The 20,154-nt window shown below is 36.4% G+C and overlaps 1 protein-coding gene across 2 annotated transcripts in view; it reads left to right on the top strand.

The window, feature by feature from the left end:
• The window catches only part of DOCK2 (dedicator of cytokinesis 2), a 214,236-nt gene that overhangs the window by 45,864 nt on the left and 148,218 nt on the right, over positions 1–20,154 (top strand). For both annotated transcript variants that reach the window (XM_049829393.1, XM_049829394.1), the window contains exons 24-25: positions 8,527–8,597; positions 9,268–9,374. In XM_049829393.1, the coding sequence (XP_049685350.1) occupies positions 8,527–8,597; positions 9,268–9,374 (178 nt within the window). The remainder of the gene's footprint in view (positions 1–8,526; positions 8,598–9,267; positions 9,375–20,154) is intronic.

The raw sequence follows: 20,154 nt of genomic DNA, 5'->3' as shown, positions 1-20,154 counted from the left end.
CCATCTTAAGCATGAATATTTCGGTTTTCTATTGAGTGCTGTCAGTTGTGAAAGATGGATCCTATTTATTCATAACCATGAGGCACTAGTGGGCTTTTAAGTATCTAAATCTGCACCAGCTACTCTAAGTTGTCTTTTTAGCTGAAACGTTTGATGGCAGATCTGAGATACTGGTTTATATCATAATTTTGCTGTTGCCCCTACTACTGCTAACTCATGCAGGTGTGTTTCTCAAAGAAACCTACAAAGAGGTTGCTTTGCATAGAGTAAATAGAAACTACTGCATTAATGTTATAGAATTCTGGTAGGAGAGGCATGGAACGGGAAGTGTCCCACTGTAGTTTAGTTCCTGCTGCTGGAAGTAAGTTTGCTGGGGGGGGGGATAAATAAATAAACAAACACTCCATCATAAACTCCATAGGCATCTCAGTCATAGTAGCTTTCACAATGGACAACACGTTTTTCTGTGCCTGTTTGGAAGAGACTTCAGTTATGATACTTGAGACTCCTGCTCTGGTAGGTAGAGTTGTCTATAACAGGCCAGAAAAATGGAAATGACTTCTGCATTGGGTGAGACAGAGCAGAAAGAGGTAGTAATAAATTCATAAGTCTGCCTCTCTGCCTAAAACCAACACTGATTTCCCTCCCCTCAGCCCCCACATTAAGTTTTGGGATGACAGTGATAGATGTTGTAGTACGAAGTTAACTTTGCAGGGTAAGGGACAGGTAATTCAGAGGTATTACAAACACACAGGACTCCATAGGTCTTATAATTTGCATACCCAGAGAGGAAAGTTCACAGAGCCTATTGGAAAAATAAACAAATAATCAGAATATCAGAACAGTCTTACATCTGTCACATTTAAAATGATCATTGATATGAATTAAAGTGGAACATAAATTGGTAGGGTCAATTGAATGAGTTCAAGTGGATTACGCTCTGAAGATAATAGAGAAGAAAGTTAAAATAATTGGGTTTCTCAGGATATTGAAGTTTAAAATGAACTGGTTTGCAGAGCCTTGGAATGTGAATTCCTAACTCTTATTTCACCCTTGGTTGTCCAAATACTTATGAGGTTTAGCTTTAGAAGATTTCAAGAATTATTTTGAAACCTGAAATGTCTTTGGTCTCTGCTAGTGACGTTTTAAAACTTGGAACTCACTATATTAGTCAGTAGTAATTTCGCAATCATTTTTACTGATAGCAATCATACTCAGACTTGTGTTGAATATTAATTTAGTCAGGAAAAGATTGTTTATAAAATTACATGTCATATGAAACAGCCTAGTCAGTGCCAGAAGCACTTTATTGTTTCAATTTAACTTTATCTTCTGAGTGATATCTTACTTCCTAATCTGTTACATGCTGTATAAATTGACAAAAGTTCAAAATCTAGCTTTTCAATCTCTTGTTCTAAAGTTGGCTGAAATAGATGCTTTGACTTATTTTACTGCCTGAGCTTTGAGAAGGGTAGCTATCTGGTTCTGTTTTGCAGTACTGTTTATATAAGCTTTGAACAGCTGAAGACTGAATTGTTAATTTACTGTTGGTAAACTGAAAATTTACATGTAAATAAAAATTAGCTTTTTTTTTCCTTCTGGAATTGCTGAAGTTATGCCTTTTGTTTCAACTGACAGACCAAATGCTTCTCAACTTCAGCATTGCTTGAAGTCATTTTACTACAATTAGAATTATAATTTCAATATCTTAACTTTGCTGATGTTTGAAAGCAACCATATGAACTGGAGAGTGACCTGCTTTCAGGTCCTGGGACGTTACTTTCTGAAGAGATTGCCCCTTGTAGTCGAGATTGGGAATGTTATAAATCTACTAGTGCTAGTATCAGTGTGCATGTGAAGGGTAAGAATTCCTCCTTCTAAGAGACTTTTCACAGATTTTTCTTGTAATTATTTAGAACAATCAGTTCAGAACTTATACTGACTTATTGGTGGTGGGACTGATCTTCCTACATACTAGACATAAAACTTTTTACAATTTATTTTGGCAGGGATGATGTTACAGCTGCTTCATTTATCAGTTGTTTCTCTGTAGCCATTGCTGATGAATTTTTATAGTTTTTAGAGGTAGTTTTTCTGTACTTCTGAGGGTAGACTTCTTGAAATCTGGAAACCTGAAAATAAATTTCCAGAACTTACGAACAGTTTGGTCAAGGGAGAATCTGGGGGCGAGGGGGAGTAGGGAGGTGATAGTACCTTCTTTTCTTTCTTGACCTCTCAGGGAAGACGCATCATTTTCTGCAGATATGTTTTGTGTCTATGTAAATCAGCCTATATTTCTGGGGAATAAAATTTGATGAATTATTTTTAAATTTCAGATGAAGTGTTTTTATAAAGTCATACTGTTGATGTCTGATTTGTAGTCTGAGTGTGCCCTTTCATTGACAAGCTTGTGCTCTCAACCTTAAATTACAAATTAAGCTCTGGTGTCTTTTCCAAAAACTGTTCTGTCCCCCAATTGACACATCACATTTGACCTTCAGATGGTCTTGTCTATTGCAAATGTCAGCTATAACCAGCTTGCTCCTAGGTGGTGATTTTAGAAAGTGGTACTCCCAATTCTAGGCATGCTTTCAGAAACCTTATATGAAATGTTCTCAAGGTCATAGAAACATAGGAATACGAAATCGTCTGTGGTATTGAAAAGTATGAAAATAATTCTTTCCCACACATTTTTGACCCATCCATACTGCTGCAGTAGATTATAAGAACTTAAAACTGTACAGAGATGCATAGATTACTGATGAGAGAATAATGCTAGAAAGGTACTGACAGTGATGCTTTGATTGTGGTGTACAATAGGGGATGGCATAGTAACTTGTTAAAGTTGCCTTGATAGCAAATAAGATTAGACTTAGATACAGAGCACTGATGATTTCTTTGAATGTTCTTTTCATCTCATGGGTACTTGAATTTTATGAATATGTGTAACGTAATGTTGCAGAAGAGGGCAACTAAGAAAATAAGCTTGGTCAGGAGTAAATGTTAAAGTAAATTTAACAGTATATTGTGTATGTAAGAAAAAATTTTCTGCAATGCTGTGGGTTTATCTATATCCCACTTAAAAAATTAATCTCTAAGGTCTGAAGAATGCAGAAGGTCTTGTACTGATTACGAGGAGATTTTTATGACTTCATTAAGGGCAGTGTTCAATTGTGTCCATAGTGCATCATTTGTAGCAATTACTGAGAATGCAACTTCAAAGTTTAAAAGAATGCAAGGCATATACATGTTACTGTACTTCAGTTGGTACTACAGATCTGCAGAGAAATGGTAGCCATATCCTCCCCATTTCCCTCCTCATACAAGTGCAGAATGGGGAATATGTGGGAAGGCAGACAGCACAGTAGACCAAGTGTCAGTGGAGTACTGCTTGAAATATTTTGTGGCCACTGGTGGCCCTATCCTTTATCAAACATCTTTCACAGTAACTATGAATTGGTGTAAAATGAAATTCAGATGCTGCTATTGTACAGTATAGTATTTGTTGCGTGAAGAGTAAGGAACAACATATTGCTGAAGTAAAACTGGGGCTAGGACAAGTTTCTAGCCCACCACAGGTATTTGTGTACGGGTGTTTGGTTTTTTTAAAACAAACAAACAACAAAACCCCCAACTTCTTTCCCCAACCTATTTCAAGGAGCTAATAATGGCTAAGATAGTAGAAGATATAATCTTTTTGTTGAAGTGGTAGCAGCTTTTAAACATTCCTTTGACCTTCCTGGATTTATGTATGAATGGGGGGATGAGATCTGCAGAGGAATGACTTCATCTGAATGCATCTTAAGCTAGCATTGAGCCAGTTTGAAAGACTTTATACAACCTTGCTGCAGACTAAACTCTTTGAAGTTCTTTGAACTTTTTGAATTCTTTTTGAATCAAGACCTGAATAGTTTTGTTTTGTTTTTTTTTTTTTTTTCTTTTAAGTTGGCTAATACAGTGGAAGCTCATGGAAATAGAATGATAGGTTTATGTTGTTTAAAAGGTCTAAATGAGAGCCAAAGCAAGCTGTCTCTGATTGTCTTTATTCTAACCTCCCTACCCCCGATAAAGAAGAGACAAAGTTTTTAACAAGGAATTGGCTCTGTAGAGGTACAGGATATATTAAGTCTACACAGGCTTCATTCCAAGCCTCTTCCCTGGAGTGGCAGTTTCATCTTTGTTGAAAGTTTCAGTATAGAAGCACTGTGATGCTGATAGCTATTGAGGAAACAGTAGACAGTTTCTTATTTAGTGACAAGACCAAAAGCTTGTCAAACTATCAACACATTAAAATTTCAAATTGGTAACTGGAAAGAAAAACACTTCTTCCTTGTTCTTTGTCATTTCAACTGTATATTCATACTAACATTCTCCCACTGCTGATTGCAGTTTTGATGTGTTCAGTTTCCTGTTGGCCTTGCCATGTTCCTCACACTCTCTCTTACTAGAAGTATTTGAGGAGGCTCTGCTTTTATGTTGTATGCCTTAATACACTCTATCATAGCTCTTGTCTTATCATTCGTGTACATGAATTTATTGTCCTGAACAAGCTGAAATACTGATGCTCTGGGGCGACTAGTGTTTATTTTAAATGTTCAACTTGTCCATTTGCAATGCTTGTTTATAAAGGTTTTTTTTAGACTAATCTTTGTATGGTAGTTCAAACGATTTTCCTGTTGTTTGAAACCAAGTTATAAAATCTCAGGAAATGCAGATTCTAATATTTTGTTACGTTTTATCATGTTTTGTGACTGAGATTCGAGGACTTGTTGACTGCATGCAACATGGTTCTGATAGATATCTATACATTGAGTTAGAATTTACTGCACAGGAGCCAAAAATTAGATATTATTTCTGGTCTGATATCATTTCAGGGCTGCTTAACCTTTTTTTCTTCAGTTAGGAAAGGGATGAAAGTGGTACAAGGAATTACAATTAGTCTGTTTTAAAGAGTTAGTGGGCATATCACAATAAGATTCTTTATCCCGTTTACTCCATTTCATAAAAATCCAGACTAGTGTGGCTTTACATCAGATGGAGGACTGAGCTGATGTAGCATTCCCATGGAATATCAGCACCTTTTTCCAGTTCCTGTTTTATGATTCAATGACAGCTCTTGATAGAGCTTCTGCTGTTGGGAGAATTGGTCCTGTGACTTTTTGTGGACTCCAGGAGGTCCTCTAGATTTTGTTGTTGTTGTTGAGTAGGTTTTTGTAGGATGAAGACTTGGGTCCCATGGTACAAGAAAGCTTTTGGGACTTGTAAACTTCCTCTTGAGTTTCTTCCACAGGAGAGAAGCATTTAGCTTAGCAGTTAAACCAGGAGCAGTATTGAGCCTTGTTCAAATGCAGGAGAATCTCTTGTGACATGTGGCCATATGTGATTATTAGCAAGATGTAGCTTTTTTGCCCTGTCATGCTAAAACCATTGACTTTTGCTGTTTCTTCATAGAAACTACCAAATCACTTTAGAGCAGTGGTTTCTGAAACCTGGTGTAAGAGATGGAACCTGATTTTTATAGTATTATTTTGAAAGCATGTAACTGAAACCGGAAGTGTTTTCAGTTGAAATTAATGCTAAGCTTGTATCTAGACAAGCATAAGTATTCAAGAACTTACCTCAATGAGTGCCGTGTAGAAAATTTTATGATAAATTTTTGAATTAGTGGCTTACTCTAGGTTTAAATAATTCTGTTTACCTTATTGTAACTGAAATTGCCTTATGCTGAATTTAAGAGGCATAAGTAGTCAAGAATTGTGTTCCATTGGTTCCAGGTTTACAGTGTTTTTAGATTTCCTATGATGTGTAGTGGTAGTTCATAATTAAAAATGACATTTGCTTGTAGTTAATTCAGTTTACCCCTTATTGTAGTTTAAAATAGGTACAGACTTCAGGGGCTAGTGGAAACATACTTCTGTTTGGGCTTTTTAAAAATTTGTTTGGGGTTTGTGCTTTGCCAGTGTAAAATGGAAAGTGTGATCTTTACTGTTTTATTACAGTCCCTATAAACAGATGACATAAACCAAGAGTTACTCCTGTTTTCAAGGTGGGCGGTAAACTCCACTATTCTGAGTGAAAAGAAATTGTACAATTTCAGCATGCATTTATTGAATAACTTGTTTAATCAGTCCTGTAGCATATACTATATTTCATTGAAGAAAATACAGTAAGCATCTGTGTAATGCATAGTTTTGGGTTTTGTTCTAATTTTTTTACTAACCCCGGATGTATCATTTGTGGAACAAGCCTGTTGTGAAAAATAGAGCTATATCAGTAATAGAAGACTTCACATTACTGTAACTTAGTTTTCAGCAAAATGTTAGTAGAAATTTACACCCTAAAACTGCACAATGAAGTAAAGCTGTTATTACCTTTGTAATTCTCATAATCTGGACCAAGAAGAGGTTAGTGAAACTCAAATGTGTTAAATTGATTCTCTTTACTATGGCTGGATTTATAGCAGCATGCGAATGTAATTGATATGATTAAATCTATTTTCTTCAGTTTTAAGTTCATAATGGCAGCAGATTAACGATAGCTTTTTGCTAAGAATTTTTGCACAATAACCAAAAATTGATGCTGTGGTCAGATTTTTCGATAGGCAAAAATGTTTTTGTCAAGAAGACATTCTGTTTTTCATCTGAAATAAGAACAGAGAAAACAACTACTTTGTTTTAGATAAATAACTACCCCTAGATGTTTTTCCTTGTGGCAATCTGTGATTGCACAGCATCTTTATACAGATTTGAACTTCCATGAAAAGGGTCTACTGTAGGTAACCTATTGAAATAGGAAGATAGGAGGGAAGGAAGAGACTAATGTCCTGCTTCAAACCTCTATCAATGTGGCCAGGTTCTCCTTTTTGACAAATTATGTAACATTTTACCAAAAATGCTTTGAAAATCACAGAGTCTGTTTTTGCTTGGCATTTGTTACAGCTCTCAGCCAAGAAGTATGGCATATCCTTTTGGATATGTAAAGTATTAGAGAAATACAAGCTAGTTAGTGGGAAGATAAGTCACAGGTCATTTAGTGAATGTAAAAATCACTGTAGGCAGCTCTTAATATCTAAAGCATAAATAGAGAAATGAGTGGACAGTGGCCCAGCAAGTGTTAAATATGTTTAACATTTTTGCTTTTTATTGCAAGATTTTTCACTATGCGTGCCTTCAAAAGGTATTGTAGAGGCTAAATACTTCCAATCTACAAAGGAACTTTATGACACAGCATACTGCAAGTTAGTCTTTATGGATGTTAGCCTTAAATATTAGTGATGATTTTGAGCCTGAAAACTATCTGCTTAAGTATTCTTGTCTATGTATGTCCTGGTTTCAGCTGGGATAGAGTTAACTGTCTTCCTAGTAGCTGGTACAGTGCTGTGGTTTGAGTTCAGTATGCGAAGAATGTTGATAACACTGATGTTTGCAGTTGTTGCTAAGTAATGTTTAGTTAAAGTCCAGGATTTTTCAGCTTCCCATGGCCAGCCAGTGAGAAAGCTGGAGGGGCACAGGAAGTTGGCACAGGACACAGCCAGGACAGCTGACCCAAAGCGGCCAACGGGGTATTCCAGACCATGGGATGTCACATCTAGTATAGAACCTGGGGGGAGTGGGGGTGGGGGGATTGCCACTCAGGGACTGACTGGGTGGTGAGCAATTTCACTGTGCATCATTTGTACATTCCAATCCTTTTCTTATTACTGTTGTCATTTTATTAGTGTTATCAATATTAGTTTCTTCTTTTCTGTTCTCTTAAACCGTTCTTATCTCAACCCACGAGTTTTACTTCTTTTCCCAATTTTCTCCCCTATCCTACTGTGGGGCAGGGGGAGTGAGTGAGTGGCTGTGTGGTGCGTAGTTGCTGGCTGGGGTTAAACCATGACAGTTTAAGAAGAGTAATGTGTCTTTTTCTTACCCTTGTCATCTTTTAAGCTTTGATTATTCCACCACTCTGTGAAAATATACCTCCAGAAATTGATAGGATAAGAGAAGGCGTCAGATAGCTTAGCTGCAGATGGGTGGTTGTGGAGATGCTGCTGCATTTCATCTGTTCCATAAAGTGCAGCTTTTGGGCTGGGTAGATGACCGTTGCCCTGACCTCTGCCTCCTGCATGGCACATTTCTGGGATGGAATTGATACAAAGTATGATCAAAGACCTCCTGCTTTGATCAATGCTTGGTTTACATATTTGCATCATAACAACAGTCTTAGTAGTCTATAAAGAGAACATGATCTACAAAGATGGTTTTAGCCTTTCCAGTGGTCTACAAAGGGAGTATGATCCACTTGGTACTATTGTATTTAAGTTCCTCTGTATTTCCTCAGCACAAGAGCCCTTGTGTGAGTAGTACTCTGTGGTAAAATTAATGTTCAAATGTCATGTAAAATTTCAGTCCAAGTGAAGAAGTCAAAATTTATTATTGTTTGTCTTGTGTGTGTCTGTGTCAGTGGTTTGCTTTGTATTGTTTGTATGCTGTATATGCAGATAAACATGCAAAATTAACACAATGTATATATATCAATCAGGTTGCTGCCTTGAAGTACATACCATCAGTTCTTCATGATGTTGAAATGGTCTTTGATGCCAAGTTACTGAGGTGAGCTAATTTTGAAGGTTTAGCAGATATATCACATGGTGTATACTATGTATTGCTGCTGTCCACAATGAATTCTTATTGATTGGTTGAAGTCAACAAAGCTATGCTGGTTTGTACTGATCAAGACAGCGGTGGAACTCTGGGCATATGCTTTTAACAGAGAGTTGTTATCCCATTTACATAATGACAGAATTCGTTATGCCAGCCCAATACTTAAGCAGTAACTTGGTGAATAAAATGAGCAAGTGGAACAATCTGTCTTTTTTTTTCTCTTCTTCTCTCCCCACCTCTCCCTTGAGTAAGCCCTATTCCAGAAAATCAAATCTGATTTTAGCATTTTGAAATAAGTATCTTTCTTTATTTGTCAGACAAATATAAGTTGCCTCCACCACCCTCAAGAATATATTTATTCCATTGAAAACAATGGAAAGTAACAAATGTTTGTAAACATAGGCAAAATCTAGTTCAACCTCATCTTGTTTCTCTTGAAAGTTTTCTTTCTAACCTGCCACTGATGTCTTGATAATGTTTGTGCTATGGTAAATAAATCTAAGTCTTAAAAAGAATAAATGTTTAGAAATATATGATCTTTTGCTCTTTCTGTCTGTCTCTATTAACACATGATGAATTAATCTGTACGGTATTTATGACACTTTTCCTTTACATGCAGCCAACTACTATATGAGTTTTACACTTGCATTCCACCAGTGAAACTACAGAAGCAGAAAGTGCAGTCCATGAAGGAAATAGTACGCAGCAACCTTTTTAAAAAACAAGGTAAATATAAAATGTCTTTAAGACTTAAAATAAACAGGTGTTGAAATGTTGACTTATGTTTTGTGCAATTCATGTTTGAAACTGAGTGAAGCTGATACTGAGAGAGTGTGAATGCCAGAAGTCTGACCTCTGGAGAGGATTCACCTCTTTCTACAAGACGGCTATTGTGCAAAGCATGATTGCTACCCTAGAACAAGGAGCAGGTGGGTCTCAGAAGAACAGTTTTATGTGGTTTTCCCATGATATAATGGTTAGATGGATGGAGCTGTATATATCATTTCAATCCATTTGTAAGCTCTATAGTGAAATAGGAACATGAGAGGAAACCTTGTGAACGCAGCTTATGTTATATAAGTCTTCTGCTTGGGCAGAGGAAGAAAAGTCTGATTATGCTGTCGTATAGCTCAGCTGCAATGCAGCATCTCCATTTATAGGAATTGTGATGTTTCTTAACCTTTATCAGAACTTATTGTCTTTCTCCACTCTCAGAACAGGAGCAATAAGTGGTACTGAAATGTCTTTATCGCCCTTGTGCTTAGTCTTCCTTCATATTATCACAGAAAGGGAATTTTTGCTGAAGGAGTCCTTGCAGAGAAGCCCAGTTTTACATGATTGACTTCATCTTCACTGTTAAGTGTTTTGTCTCCCCTCTTGTGGACCAGATGGCTTGCTTCTCTCTCAGCATCTTACTGTTGTGTAGAAAACCTCCAGAGCTTTGAAAGGCACATGAGCTACTCAGATGGATGTCCATTTTGTCAGAATTTCAGTTTCTGGCAATTTGTAGATAATGATTCTACTATAACAGTGGATAGCAAATAGTACTGAGCATGAGTTGGAGTGAGAGGACTGCTCTGCTCATCTCTTTCCTCTGTGTTGCCAGAAGAGTGATGCAGTTCTAGCTAGCTAGGGCAGATAAAAATTCAACTTTATTTGAAGACCCGTGTTGCGTTCTATGGAGACTGAAATGTATGTTGTATGCTATAACAATAATTAGCTCTGTGTTGTGTTTTGAGACCATTATAGATTTCCTGGACAAAATGAAGAAAATGGCATAGTTGATTTGTTTAGATTAAATTAGATAGCATTTTAATTTACATTTATGGTAATAATTTTCTGGTCATCAGCTGTGATTTTTTTTTTTTTTTTTTTTTTAACTATGTGTAAGACTCAAGGTTGTTTGAATCCATGGAACTTAAAATAGCTATAGCTTGGGTATCTGCAGATACTGATTTTACAAGTCTGATATATCATTGCATTACCAGTTGCTTTTACTGCTGCTGCTTCTAAGATAGAAGTGCCAGTCTTAGTTTTATCTCTGCTTCTTGTGGTGAGTAGCATTTATACCGGAAGGAAAAATATCCTCTCACAAAACTGAAAAACTCTTAGGTTAAAATAATGCACTCTCTTAAACTCCTGATCTTAATTAGAATTCAGTCAGTTACCTTGACTGTGTTTAATACTGATTTTTGTGTGTGTGTATGTATGCATTAGTAACAAACTTCTGTGCAAACTGTAGATATATAACATACCAGCCTGAACTCTCAGGTTATGAAAGGTTTGGTTCATCTGCAGTAAACCCGCTGCTTTGCTATCTGCAAGAACAGTTAGAGACTTAGCAGCTGAGTAGTTCAAGTTCTGATAGTACTAAGGATATTACTTGTTTTAATCTACCTTTTGCTAATTTTTATGCTTTTAGTGAGATATGTTAGTCTCCACTCAAATACTATTTTTCTGGAAGAAAACCTCAACTTTTTATCATTTTGTCTCAGAATTTTAGAAGACAGAACGAGAGCAGGCATTTCTGTGGAATAACAATGATTTGATAATTTTTCTTTAAAGAAACTTGTCTTATTGAAATATATTTGTTACTGGTTCATATATCAGGATTGTTGATCCCATGCTCGTATAATAAGCCATAAAGCCCTAATAAAGATCCAGAAGGAAAATAGCTGAGCATACAATAACATATGTGCTTCACAGTTCTATTGACTTGCATCTTACACCTTTTAGCGTACATCCCACAGCTCCTTTCTTCCATATTGATGTATGCTCCAGAAGAGAAAAGAGTGGGGGTTTGGATTCCAAAGAAGATACCGTTATGGTCTGCTTATTGTGGTGCTTGTTTCATGTGTTTAGCAGGCCTCTGCTTTAGCTATGGTCTGTTAATGCAAAGTGTTCTGTAAAGCTTTTACTGCTTGCAGATAAGTAATAATAATAGATTGCTGCTTGATTATAAATGCAGCTAGTCTGATGTCTTGAAATATGTAGCTGGTATATCATGAAAAATGTCTACCTCAGAATATGCTGTGAATTTAAAAAGCGTATATGTTTTCTGTGTCTATATTTTTAAGGTGATAATAAGAAATTTTGCTAAGAGGATTTTTAATTGAGGAGCTTTTCTAAAACCAATAAATGGTGGTTTTTGTATACTGCTGACCAGATACTCAATACATTTTAATTTTTCCCAGACAGGTAGTTAGTGGTTTCATTTAATCTTAAATTTGTAAATTAAAGAAATAAATCACGTCCAAAACCTCTCTGTGCTATTTTTTGCTAACATATCAAACACTTGACAGCAAAACCAAGCAGCTGAGACCATAAAGGCAGCATATAATACTTAAACCGTTTGCCAGCCTAGCTGCTTTGCACTAGATCCTGTATATCTGAGTAGGTTCCTATCTAACAGATATTTTATGATTATTTGCATGTATGTTTTGTTTTCATATTGCTTGGATTTAACCTTCAAGTTGTAATTACCATAGGGGAAAGTCCACAACATGTTTTAAGTGCAGGCACTGAAGAATGTGAAAAGATCAATACATAATTAAGTATCTCTGATATTATAGCAGTATGAAAAAGTTTCTGTACTGTGCTACTGTAATAATATGCAGAGTAAATAGCAAACAAGTCCTTTTTCTTGTACATTGCCATGGTTGAAAATAGAAAATTCCAAAGATCCTTATTTGCTCTACATTAAATACAATTGATTCTAAAATTAATTGGGTAGAGAACCAACTGTGTTTGCAGGGTGTAGACAATGCCCGATTCATTACTCCAGGCAATGAGGTGGAAGGTAATTTACAAGAGTGAAAGCATATGTAGTGTATCACAAAATAGGATGCAGCATGATAATTAAGGTAAGATTGCCAGCAGTATCATTAACTAAAATTCACATTTATCTAGAACAGGTAGTATTTTTTTTGTGCCATGAATATGGAATATATTTGACTACATTGCTAAGTACAATGAAGTCTATTAATTTGCATGTGTTTCAAATTATCCATTTTTTCTCCAGGCTTTAGTGTTCAGTCTCTTTCCATGTAGTTCACTACAGTTCCAGTTCAATTAATTTATTTCCATTCCCAATAGTACTGTCTTTAAAATTTAATTGGATTTCATATATTGGTATTTCTTTTCCTTTACCCGTTGATGTTCACAGCATTTTCTAATGAAGTAGAGCTGTGAAAACATGAAAATGTCTTTTTAAAAAACATAAAAAAAAGCCAATGAAATTTGGTTCTATTTAATAAGTTACACATGAACCTGAAGTTGGAAGCCTTGAGGTTAAGCTAAATTTATTGGTATGTATTCCCAGGCATTCAAAAATTCTCACTGCATACTGTCATGGAACAGAGTGCTTTCATCAGATAGGATGCACGGTCCTGCTGACTGCTGCTATAATTGATCTTCAAAAGCTCCACAGCACTACAGCACTTTTACAAGCCCTTAAATTACATTGACAGATTTTTTTGTTGATGCATTGATTTCTTGTTCCTACTCTGTAACTATACTACAGCTTAGAGAGACTATGGTGGTTCAGGTGTTTGAGTGGCTGAATGTAGGAAGAATGATGCTTTCAACTGCTTGTGTACTTTCACCGTAATGTTTAGGAACATTCTAACAGAATGTGTGAGCTCATGCACAGACATTTATCCAGTTTTGTCTTCAGACAATATTATGTCTTTCTTGATCAGAGGACAAGAAATCTTCTTAAACTTAATTTTTGACACTTTCCTTTTAGATCACTTGGTAATTCATTATTTAAAAATATCAGAGGGAAACAAATTATTGTTTTGTCCTGCATAAGCACCCCTAATGGGCTTTTGGTGTCTCATGTGTGATGTAAGAAACTGTCTCCTCTCATATATCTTTCCCTTTGTATAGAGGGATGTAATAGATAATTCTCTCCCTCTAGTGAAATTCTTTATTGGACCTACCAAAGAAAAGTTTTGTTATAATTGCTTCATTTCTATGTAAAACTACTTTTGATGCATCACTGGGTTTTTTAGGAAACCTATTGCCAAAATTCTCTGACCATGTCTCCTTTTTTGAGAGACCACCAAGTTAAGACATAGCTGTTTACAAATTATGTGCGATTTTTATTGTAGTTAGTGTTTACGAACTTATAGTATCTGGAGCTAGATTTTTATTCTAAGTTTACCATGGAATAACCACTGATATTATGCTGAAATTTGTAAATCAGTTAGCCTTGGGAGAATTGGGGTTTTTTGGTGTGAAATGAATATAAAATGCTTGAACATATGTGTATGTATTCACGCTGCTGCTTTTGACTTCGTATTCTCTAGAGGTCCACTCCCGACTAGGAGTTTGTGCTGTAGCAGAACACTGTGAGATCTGCTCGAAAGAATATAAACTCTAAGTAGGTCATACAGATGGTCACTGGCAGGGGTGGGAATAGAGTTTCAGTCTCTTGGCTTGAAATCCAGGTCCTCTGCTCACTGTGGCTGCAGACAGCTACTGCGTGTTCAGCATATGCAAACCACTTGCTGATTTTGGAAGGCCAGCAGCAAGAGACATATGTTAGCAGTAGGGGTTAATTTGCCAGGTGCCAGAAGAAATGCTGAGATTGTAGTATTTTTTTTTCCTAACTGAAGAACTCTTGCTATTGTACTATTGTTTCAAGAAGATAGGTACTTGCATGCACACATAATTTGGTTGCCTAACATTCATGTGTACTTTACTGAGTTTTACCTGTGAAATACTCCAATTCTTTCATTTCACTGCTTGAAAAGCATCGTTAGTTCATGTGTTGGTGATCTAAAAGAGCAAAGATTTAAGTCAGAGATGAGATTTGTTCCTTAAAAAGTAATGCACATAGAAATTTTTGAGGTGCAGCTGAGGAAAACTGTCAATAGGTCGGTCCTGTGCTATGAATTTTGTGTGTGTGTTATTTGTTATATACAGGTTAAACTGTGGCATTTTTTCAATTAGATTCTGATCTTAAATACTGTAATATTAAATTCAAGCAGAACCAGTAAAATAAAATAAGTGAAGTGTAATATAGCATGTGTAGTATAGCATGAAGTAAATGTAAATGGTTTTGGTAATGTTATGTTTTTGTACAGTAGAGCCTCAGCAATCTAAGATTGTCCTGCTAGACTAATGAACTTTCCTGTCTGAGAAAAACAGGAAGATAATGACTTTTACTTTCATGTTCTTTGGAATTCTTTCTAAAGGTTTGAATTTGTTATGCGGGCTATGATCTGTCAGGAAATACAAATTTGTGTTCTATAATGCCTATGTTTCACCAGGAATGTAATGTTCGATTTATTTATTTATTTTCTTTTAAAGATGCAGTTGTAAGTCCATCTTGTGTTTTCAGATATGCGCAAGTCAGGGTCAACTAAGAAAAATTTTAGAGTTAAGATGGTGGCATATAATCAACATCAAGTCTCTCTCCAATCCTCTATGTAACTCAAAGATTTAGAAAAACGTGTATTGTTTTTACCTTCAGGACTGTTAAGAAAAATGTTTTAAAAAAAAAAAGGTAGACGGAACACTAATTTCTAATTAAGCATTTTTCAGTTTATTATTACTGGAATTGAGTTATAGATACTGATTTTAATTGTTCTAGTAATCTTAAATTGTATTCCTACTGATATGAGTTCTTAAGCCAAAGTTTTATTTCTCATTTTTCTGTGATTGTTTTCCTGCACTGTTTTCAACACAACTTATTAACTTTTTAAAATGTTTGAAAGTAGGAGATAGTTAATGCATTTGACTCTCTGATTTTTAGTTACTGGGAAAAAATTGAAAATACTCACTGTTCGTGAATTCCTTTAAAATTATTCTCTATTGAAACACAAAATCTTTCCTGTGGATTCATTCTTGAATTTCGTACTTACCTTTGAAAAGATTCATTTAAGAAACACACTTATGAGATTAGGGTGGTTTTTTTCCTTCCTCTTTTTGTAATATGCAGTAGAGTTTTTAGGGGTACATTACCTTTAAAGCATTACTTAAAATCCTGTATTCATTTTTTGCCAGTTCTATTCCTGCAATATTTTATTTATATATAAGGATGGCATATGCATATCTATAGGTTTTTATCTGCATACATTTGTGATGAACACATGTAGGCTAAAGCCATTATTTTCTTCTGATTATGGAGGAGTAGGTGGCATGCTCAATATTGCTACTGGTAACTTTTTGTTAGACTTGACCCATTTTGGCAGTTGTTTCAGTTATATTTTTTTAAAAATCTTGATATATGGAGGGAAATGTAAATCAAGTTAGGTGAACTAGCTTTAACAATGAACTTCTAAATGTTTGTGTAAAAACTGTTTACAACTACTTCAAGTAGAAAAGAGAACAAAAACATATTACAGAAGTTGATAGGAAGCTGTTACTTTAGCAAAATTTTGTGTGTCAATTAAATGAAGTGTGGAAACATGCAAGTTGCAATTCATCAATATTCCATAATCCAAACACAAGGCAAATTTTTAAATCTGCCAGAGAGGATATGCTGACAGGCATTTATGGCAGGCTGGCAGACTATAATGATTGCAAGCTGGAAAAGGCACTGAACGCTTACATTGTTGTTTTGGCTACAGCAAAGATAGTGTTAGATGTTGCTCTGGCTGCCTTACAATACGTGGCGTTACTCAGCTCCCGTGAGGAGTGACAAAACTTTAAGATACTCACTGAAGTTGGGAAGTGGATGTAGTCTGCAGTGTTATGCTTGGTCACAGTGCTGTGCTGTGACTATTAATGCTGTACCTATTCTTTATCTGACCTTACTTGCTGACACTTGCTTTGAATGGTCAGCAACAGTGTTGTGTGCTGTCTTCACAGGATCAACCACTGTGTTTCTCCTTCCTGTGTACTATATTCCAGGAGACAAAGAGAATTTTCATTTTACAGTGCTGTCAGTCTGTAGGTAACTTATGGTACCTCCCCTTTCTGTGGCTCTTATCTAAACTGTGAAATTTGAATTTAGATTTAGCAATGAGTAAAATACATCCAATTTTAAATTCATGACTTCTGGGCTCCCAGCAGAGACTTAAATGGCAAATAACGAAGAGGGAAGACTTCTAATAGGAAGATGCCTGCAGTTGTGAACAGATGTCCTTTGTGAAGAGGCGTGGTGCTTTAACAGAACACTGACTGCCATCAGAAGTCTCTCCTCGCTGAATGACTGTTGTTCACTGATCTTATTTTTAAGGCTTTGCTCTAAATCTGTATTCAGATGACACCTATGTCCTTATTAAATTGGCATGCCAGTTCTTAAGTGGGCATGAAGCCATCCTAACAGATGGCTATGACTACAGGCATGCCAGTGAATCAAGAGTAGTGTTTCCTAAGGGAGACAAAAGTGGTGTTAAATCTTTATTACCATTTTGGCTGCACATATGAGGTAGTCAGGAATGAAGCCCATCTGTGATTTTCACTGAAGGAGACCCAAATGTCTTTTTTAATGACATTATTGCATTAATGACTTTGGAGTTTGAATTTCACTTACCTGGTACAGAAGAAATCATTAGATATCTTCTGAAGGAGGATAAGGTGAATAACCAAAACCATATGCCAAAACCATGTAACTGCTTAATCTTTTACGAGAATGAATCTACCTGTCCTTATTCAGGAAGGTGCTACCAGGGAACTTTTCTCTGAGAGGTGTGTTGGAATTTGGGGTTGATAAATATGTGGAACAAGACGTCTTTTGACAGACCTTGATGAAATAAATGCAAGATACTCAAACTGTATGTTGACGTTTTATATGTCCAAATACAGTTTGGGACAGCACATGTTTCATTCTGGCTCCTAGAAAAAAAGCCAGTCAGAACAGTTGTTTTTTCATGGGTTTGAACATTAAGAAAGAGTGTTATCTGTCTTTGGTAATGTTATCACATCATTTATCAAGCAAAAAAGCAGCTAGTACTTAAACAGGCATCTGCCTCCCCCCTCCGTGTCTCTCCCCCATCTGTCTTGAGCTTTTGTGGGGCAGGGGTGAGCAGATGTGTTCATGTGGATTGCTTAATTATAGACTCATTTAGGTTGGAGAAGACCCATAAGATCAAGTCCAACCATAAATCTAATGTTGCCAAATCCACCACTAAACCATGTCCCTAAGTGCCCTAAGTGTCCCTAAGACATCTACATGTTTTTTAAATACCTCCAGGGATGGTGACTCAGCCACTTCCCTGGGCAGCCTGTTCCAGTGCTTGATAACTCTTGAGGCAGTTTCTTCTTGTCCTGTCACTTGCTACTTGGAAAAGAGACTGACACCCACCTCACTACAACCTCCTTTCAGGTAGTTGTAGAGAGTGATAAGGTCTCCCCTCAGCCTTCTCTTCTCCAGGCTAAACAACTCCAGTTCCCTCAGCTGATCCTCGTAAGACTTGTTCTTAGACCCTTCACCAGATTCGTTGACCTTCTTTGGAGACACTCTAGCACTTCAATGTCATTCTTGTAGTGACAGGCCCGAAACTGAACACAGTATTTGAGGTACGGTCTCACCAGTGCCAAGTACAGGGGGATGGTCACTTCGCTGCTCCTGCTGGCCACACTATTTCTGATACAGGCCAGGATGCTATTGGCCTTCTTGGCTACCTGGGCATGCTGCTAGCTCATACTCAGCTAGCTGTAGACCAATGCTCCCAGGACTTTCTCTGCCGGGCAGCTTTCCAGCCACTCCTCCCCAAGGCTGTAGCGCTGCATGGGGTTGTTGTGACCCAGGTGCAGGACCTGGCACTCAGCCTTTTTGAACCTCATCCATTTGGCCTCGGCCCATTGATCCAGCCTGTCCAGATCTCTCTGCAGAGCCTTCCTACCCTCGAGCAGATCAATACTCCTGCGCAACTTGGTGTCATCTGCAGACTTACTGAGGGTGCACTCAGTAATGACTCCAAATGATCAAATACTACAACAGAAAGTTTTGCTTTGGCTATTTCTTTTCTCAATTACTGTCTTCTATGATTTTCTTAATTTTTTTCTCTTTTTCCCTAGCCAATGAGTCGTTGATGCTCAAATGAGCACTTTGCTCATTTTGCTTACTTAACTTGTGCAGTGATATTAATATTATAATCTGAAATTTATACACCCATTCAATAAACTTTTTTTGTCTCAAGATAACAGAGGGATTTCATATTCCGTAGAATGTTCCAGTGAAATGGTTGTAACAGGGTTTTTAAAGACAAGAAGGCATGACTAGTCCTTCTGCAGGCTCAGGCTGAGACCAGGGCTTGTTTGCTACAAATGGTAGTCTTTTTCAGTTACTTTGATTGTATGTGTTCATCAGAACATCTTAGAATTGCATCCTCTCATGGGATGACTTCAGCTGTTGAGGGTCTTATAAACCTAATTAATTTTCCTTTTCTAAGACTATTGTCTTTTGTTTATGAATAATGTCCTAGATGTATATTATCCGAGTTTTGTTTACTACACACAAAATAAAGTACTTCTCCTGTATTGCCTTGACTAAGGAGCTGAGTTTACCTAGCAGCCAGTCAAAAAAACCAGGCTATTTGCCTAAACCAAAATAATTAACAACAACAAAATATAGTTTGCTTATAATAATCTATTAAACAATTTTTCCATTAATTACAATTGCAGGGTTGTTTTTTGTTTTTTTTTTTTCAAAAGGAAATAATATAGCTAAGGCTTGTTAACCGACCTTTGAATTTCCACGTAGCTTGACGCTTCAGCATTGTTCGCATCTGAAAATGCACTATAACTGATCAGTTGTATATGTTAAGTCCTTTTAATAGAATCTGTATGTATCAAATATGGATCAAATTTTAATTTATAATGCAAAGTACAACTGGGAGTAATGATGCTTGCAGAGTAATTACCTCTTAAAACTGGAGGAAATTAGGTGTACCTTCTGCCTCAGCTGTCCTCTCGGTACAATAGGAAAATTTTGTCTAGACAAGAAGTCTTGCTTTCTTAATGTTTAAGTAGTATGGAATGGCTTTATGCAGAAGAATTATGTCAAAGACTTATTTCTCTTACCAAAACACATGTGCGTGTAGTTTTTAAATGAGTTACAGACAACAGTGGACATTTTGCGTTCTGGTAGAAAAAGTTTTAAATGGCCTCTGAAACCCTGGTATGGAGGAGTTTTAAATTCAATGAAGTTTACTTCCACCCCTCTTTAAGGTGTCCAGTACAACTTGTAACCTGTGATCTCCTCTACGCTTCCTGATTATTGGTCAAATGGGCATCACTGGCATTTGAAATCAGATGTAATTTAGTGATTAATATACATATAATACCTTCCTTGAAGTCCTAACTTTTTTCTATATGAGTAAAAATTTTGAATGTACTTTAAAATATAGGATTCACCTTGATCAATGACTTTTTTCTGTCTAGTCTCTCCTTTTGAAATAAAGCTCGTTAATTATAGATTTTTATTATGATTTATTATCTAGTTGCTACCTAAAAATGTAAAGGCTACCCAAAGAGAATTTTTATATTTGCTATCTGTCAGACATTTCAAGGGAGATCTTAATGGCTTAAAAATCGAGCTGGATATTAT

Source organism: Accipiter gentilis, chromosome 26, assembly GCF_929443795.1.
Source record: "Accipiter gentilis chromosome 26, bAccGen1.1, whole genome shotgun sequence".
In the NCBI taxonomy this organism is placed as follows: domain Eukaryota; kingdom Metazoa; phylum Chordata; class Aves; order Accipitriformes; family Accipitridae; genus Astur; species Astur gentilis.
Note: the sequence above shows the minus strand (reverse complement) of the source record. Positions and strands in the feature narration are given on the sequence as shown.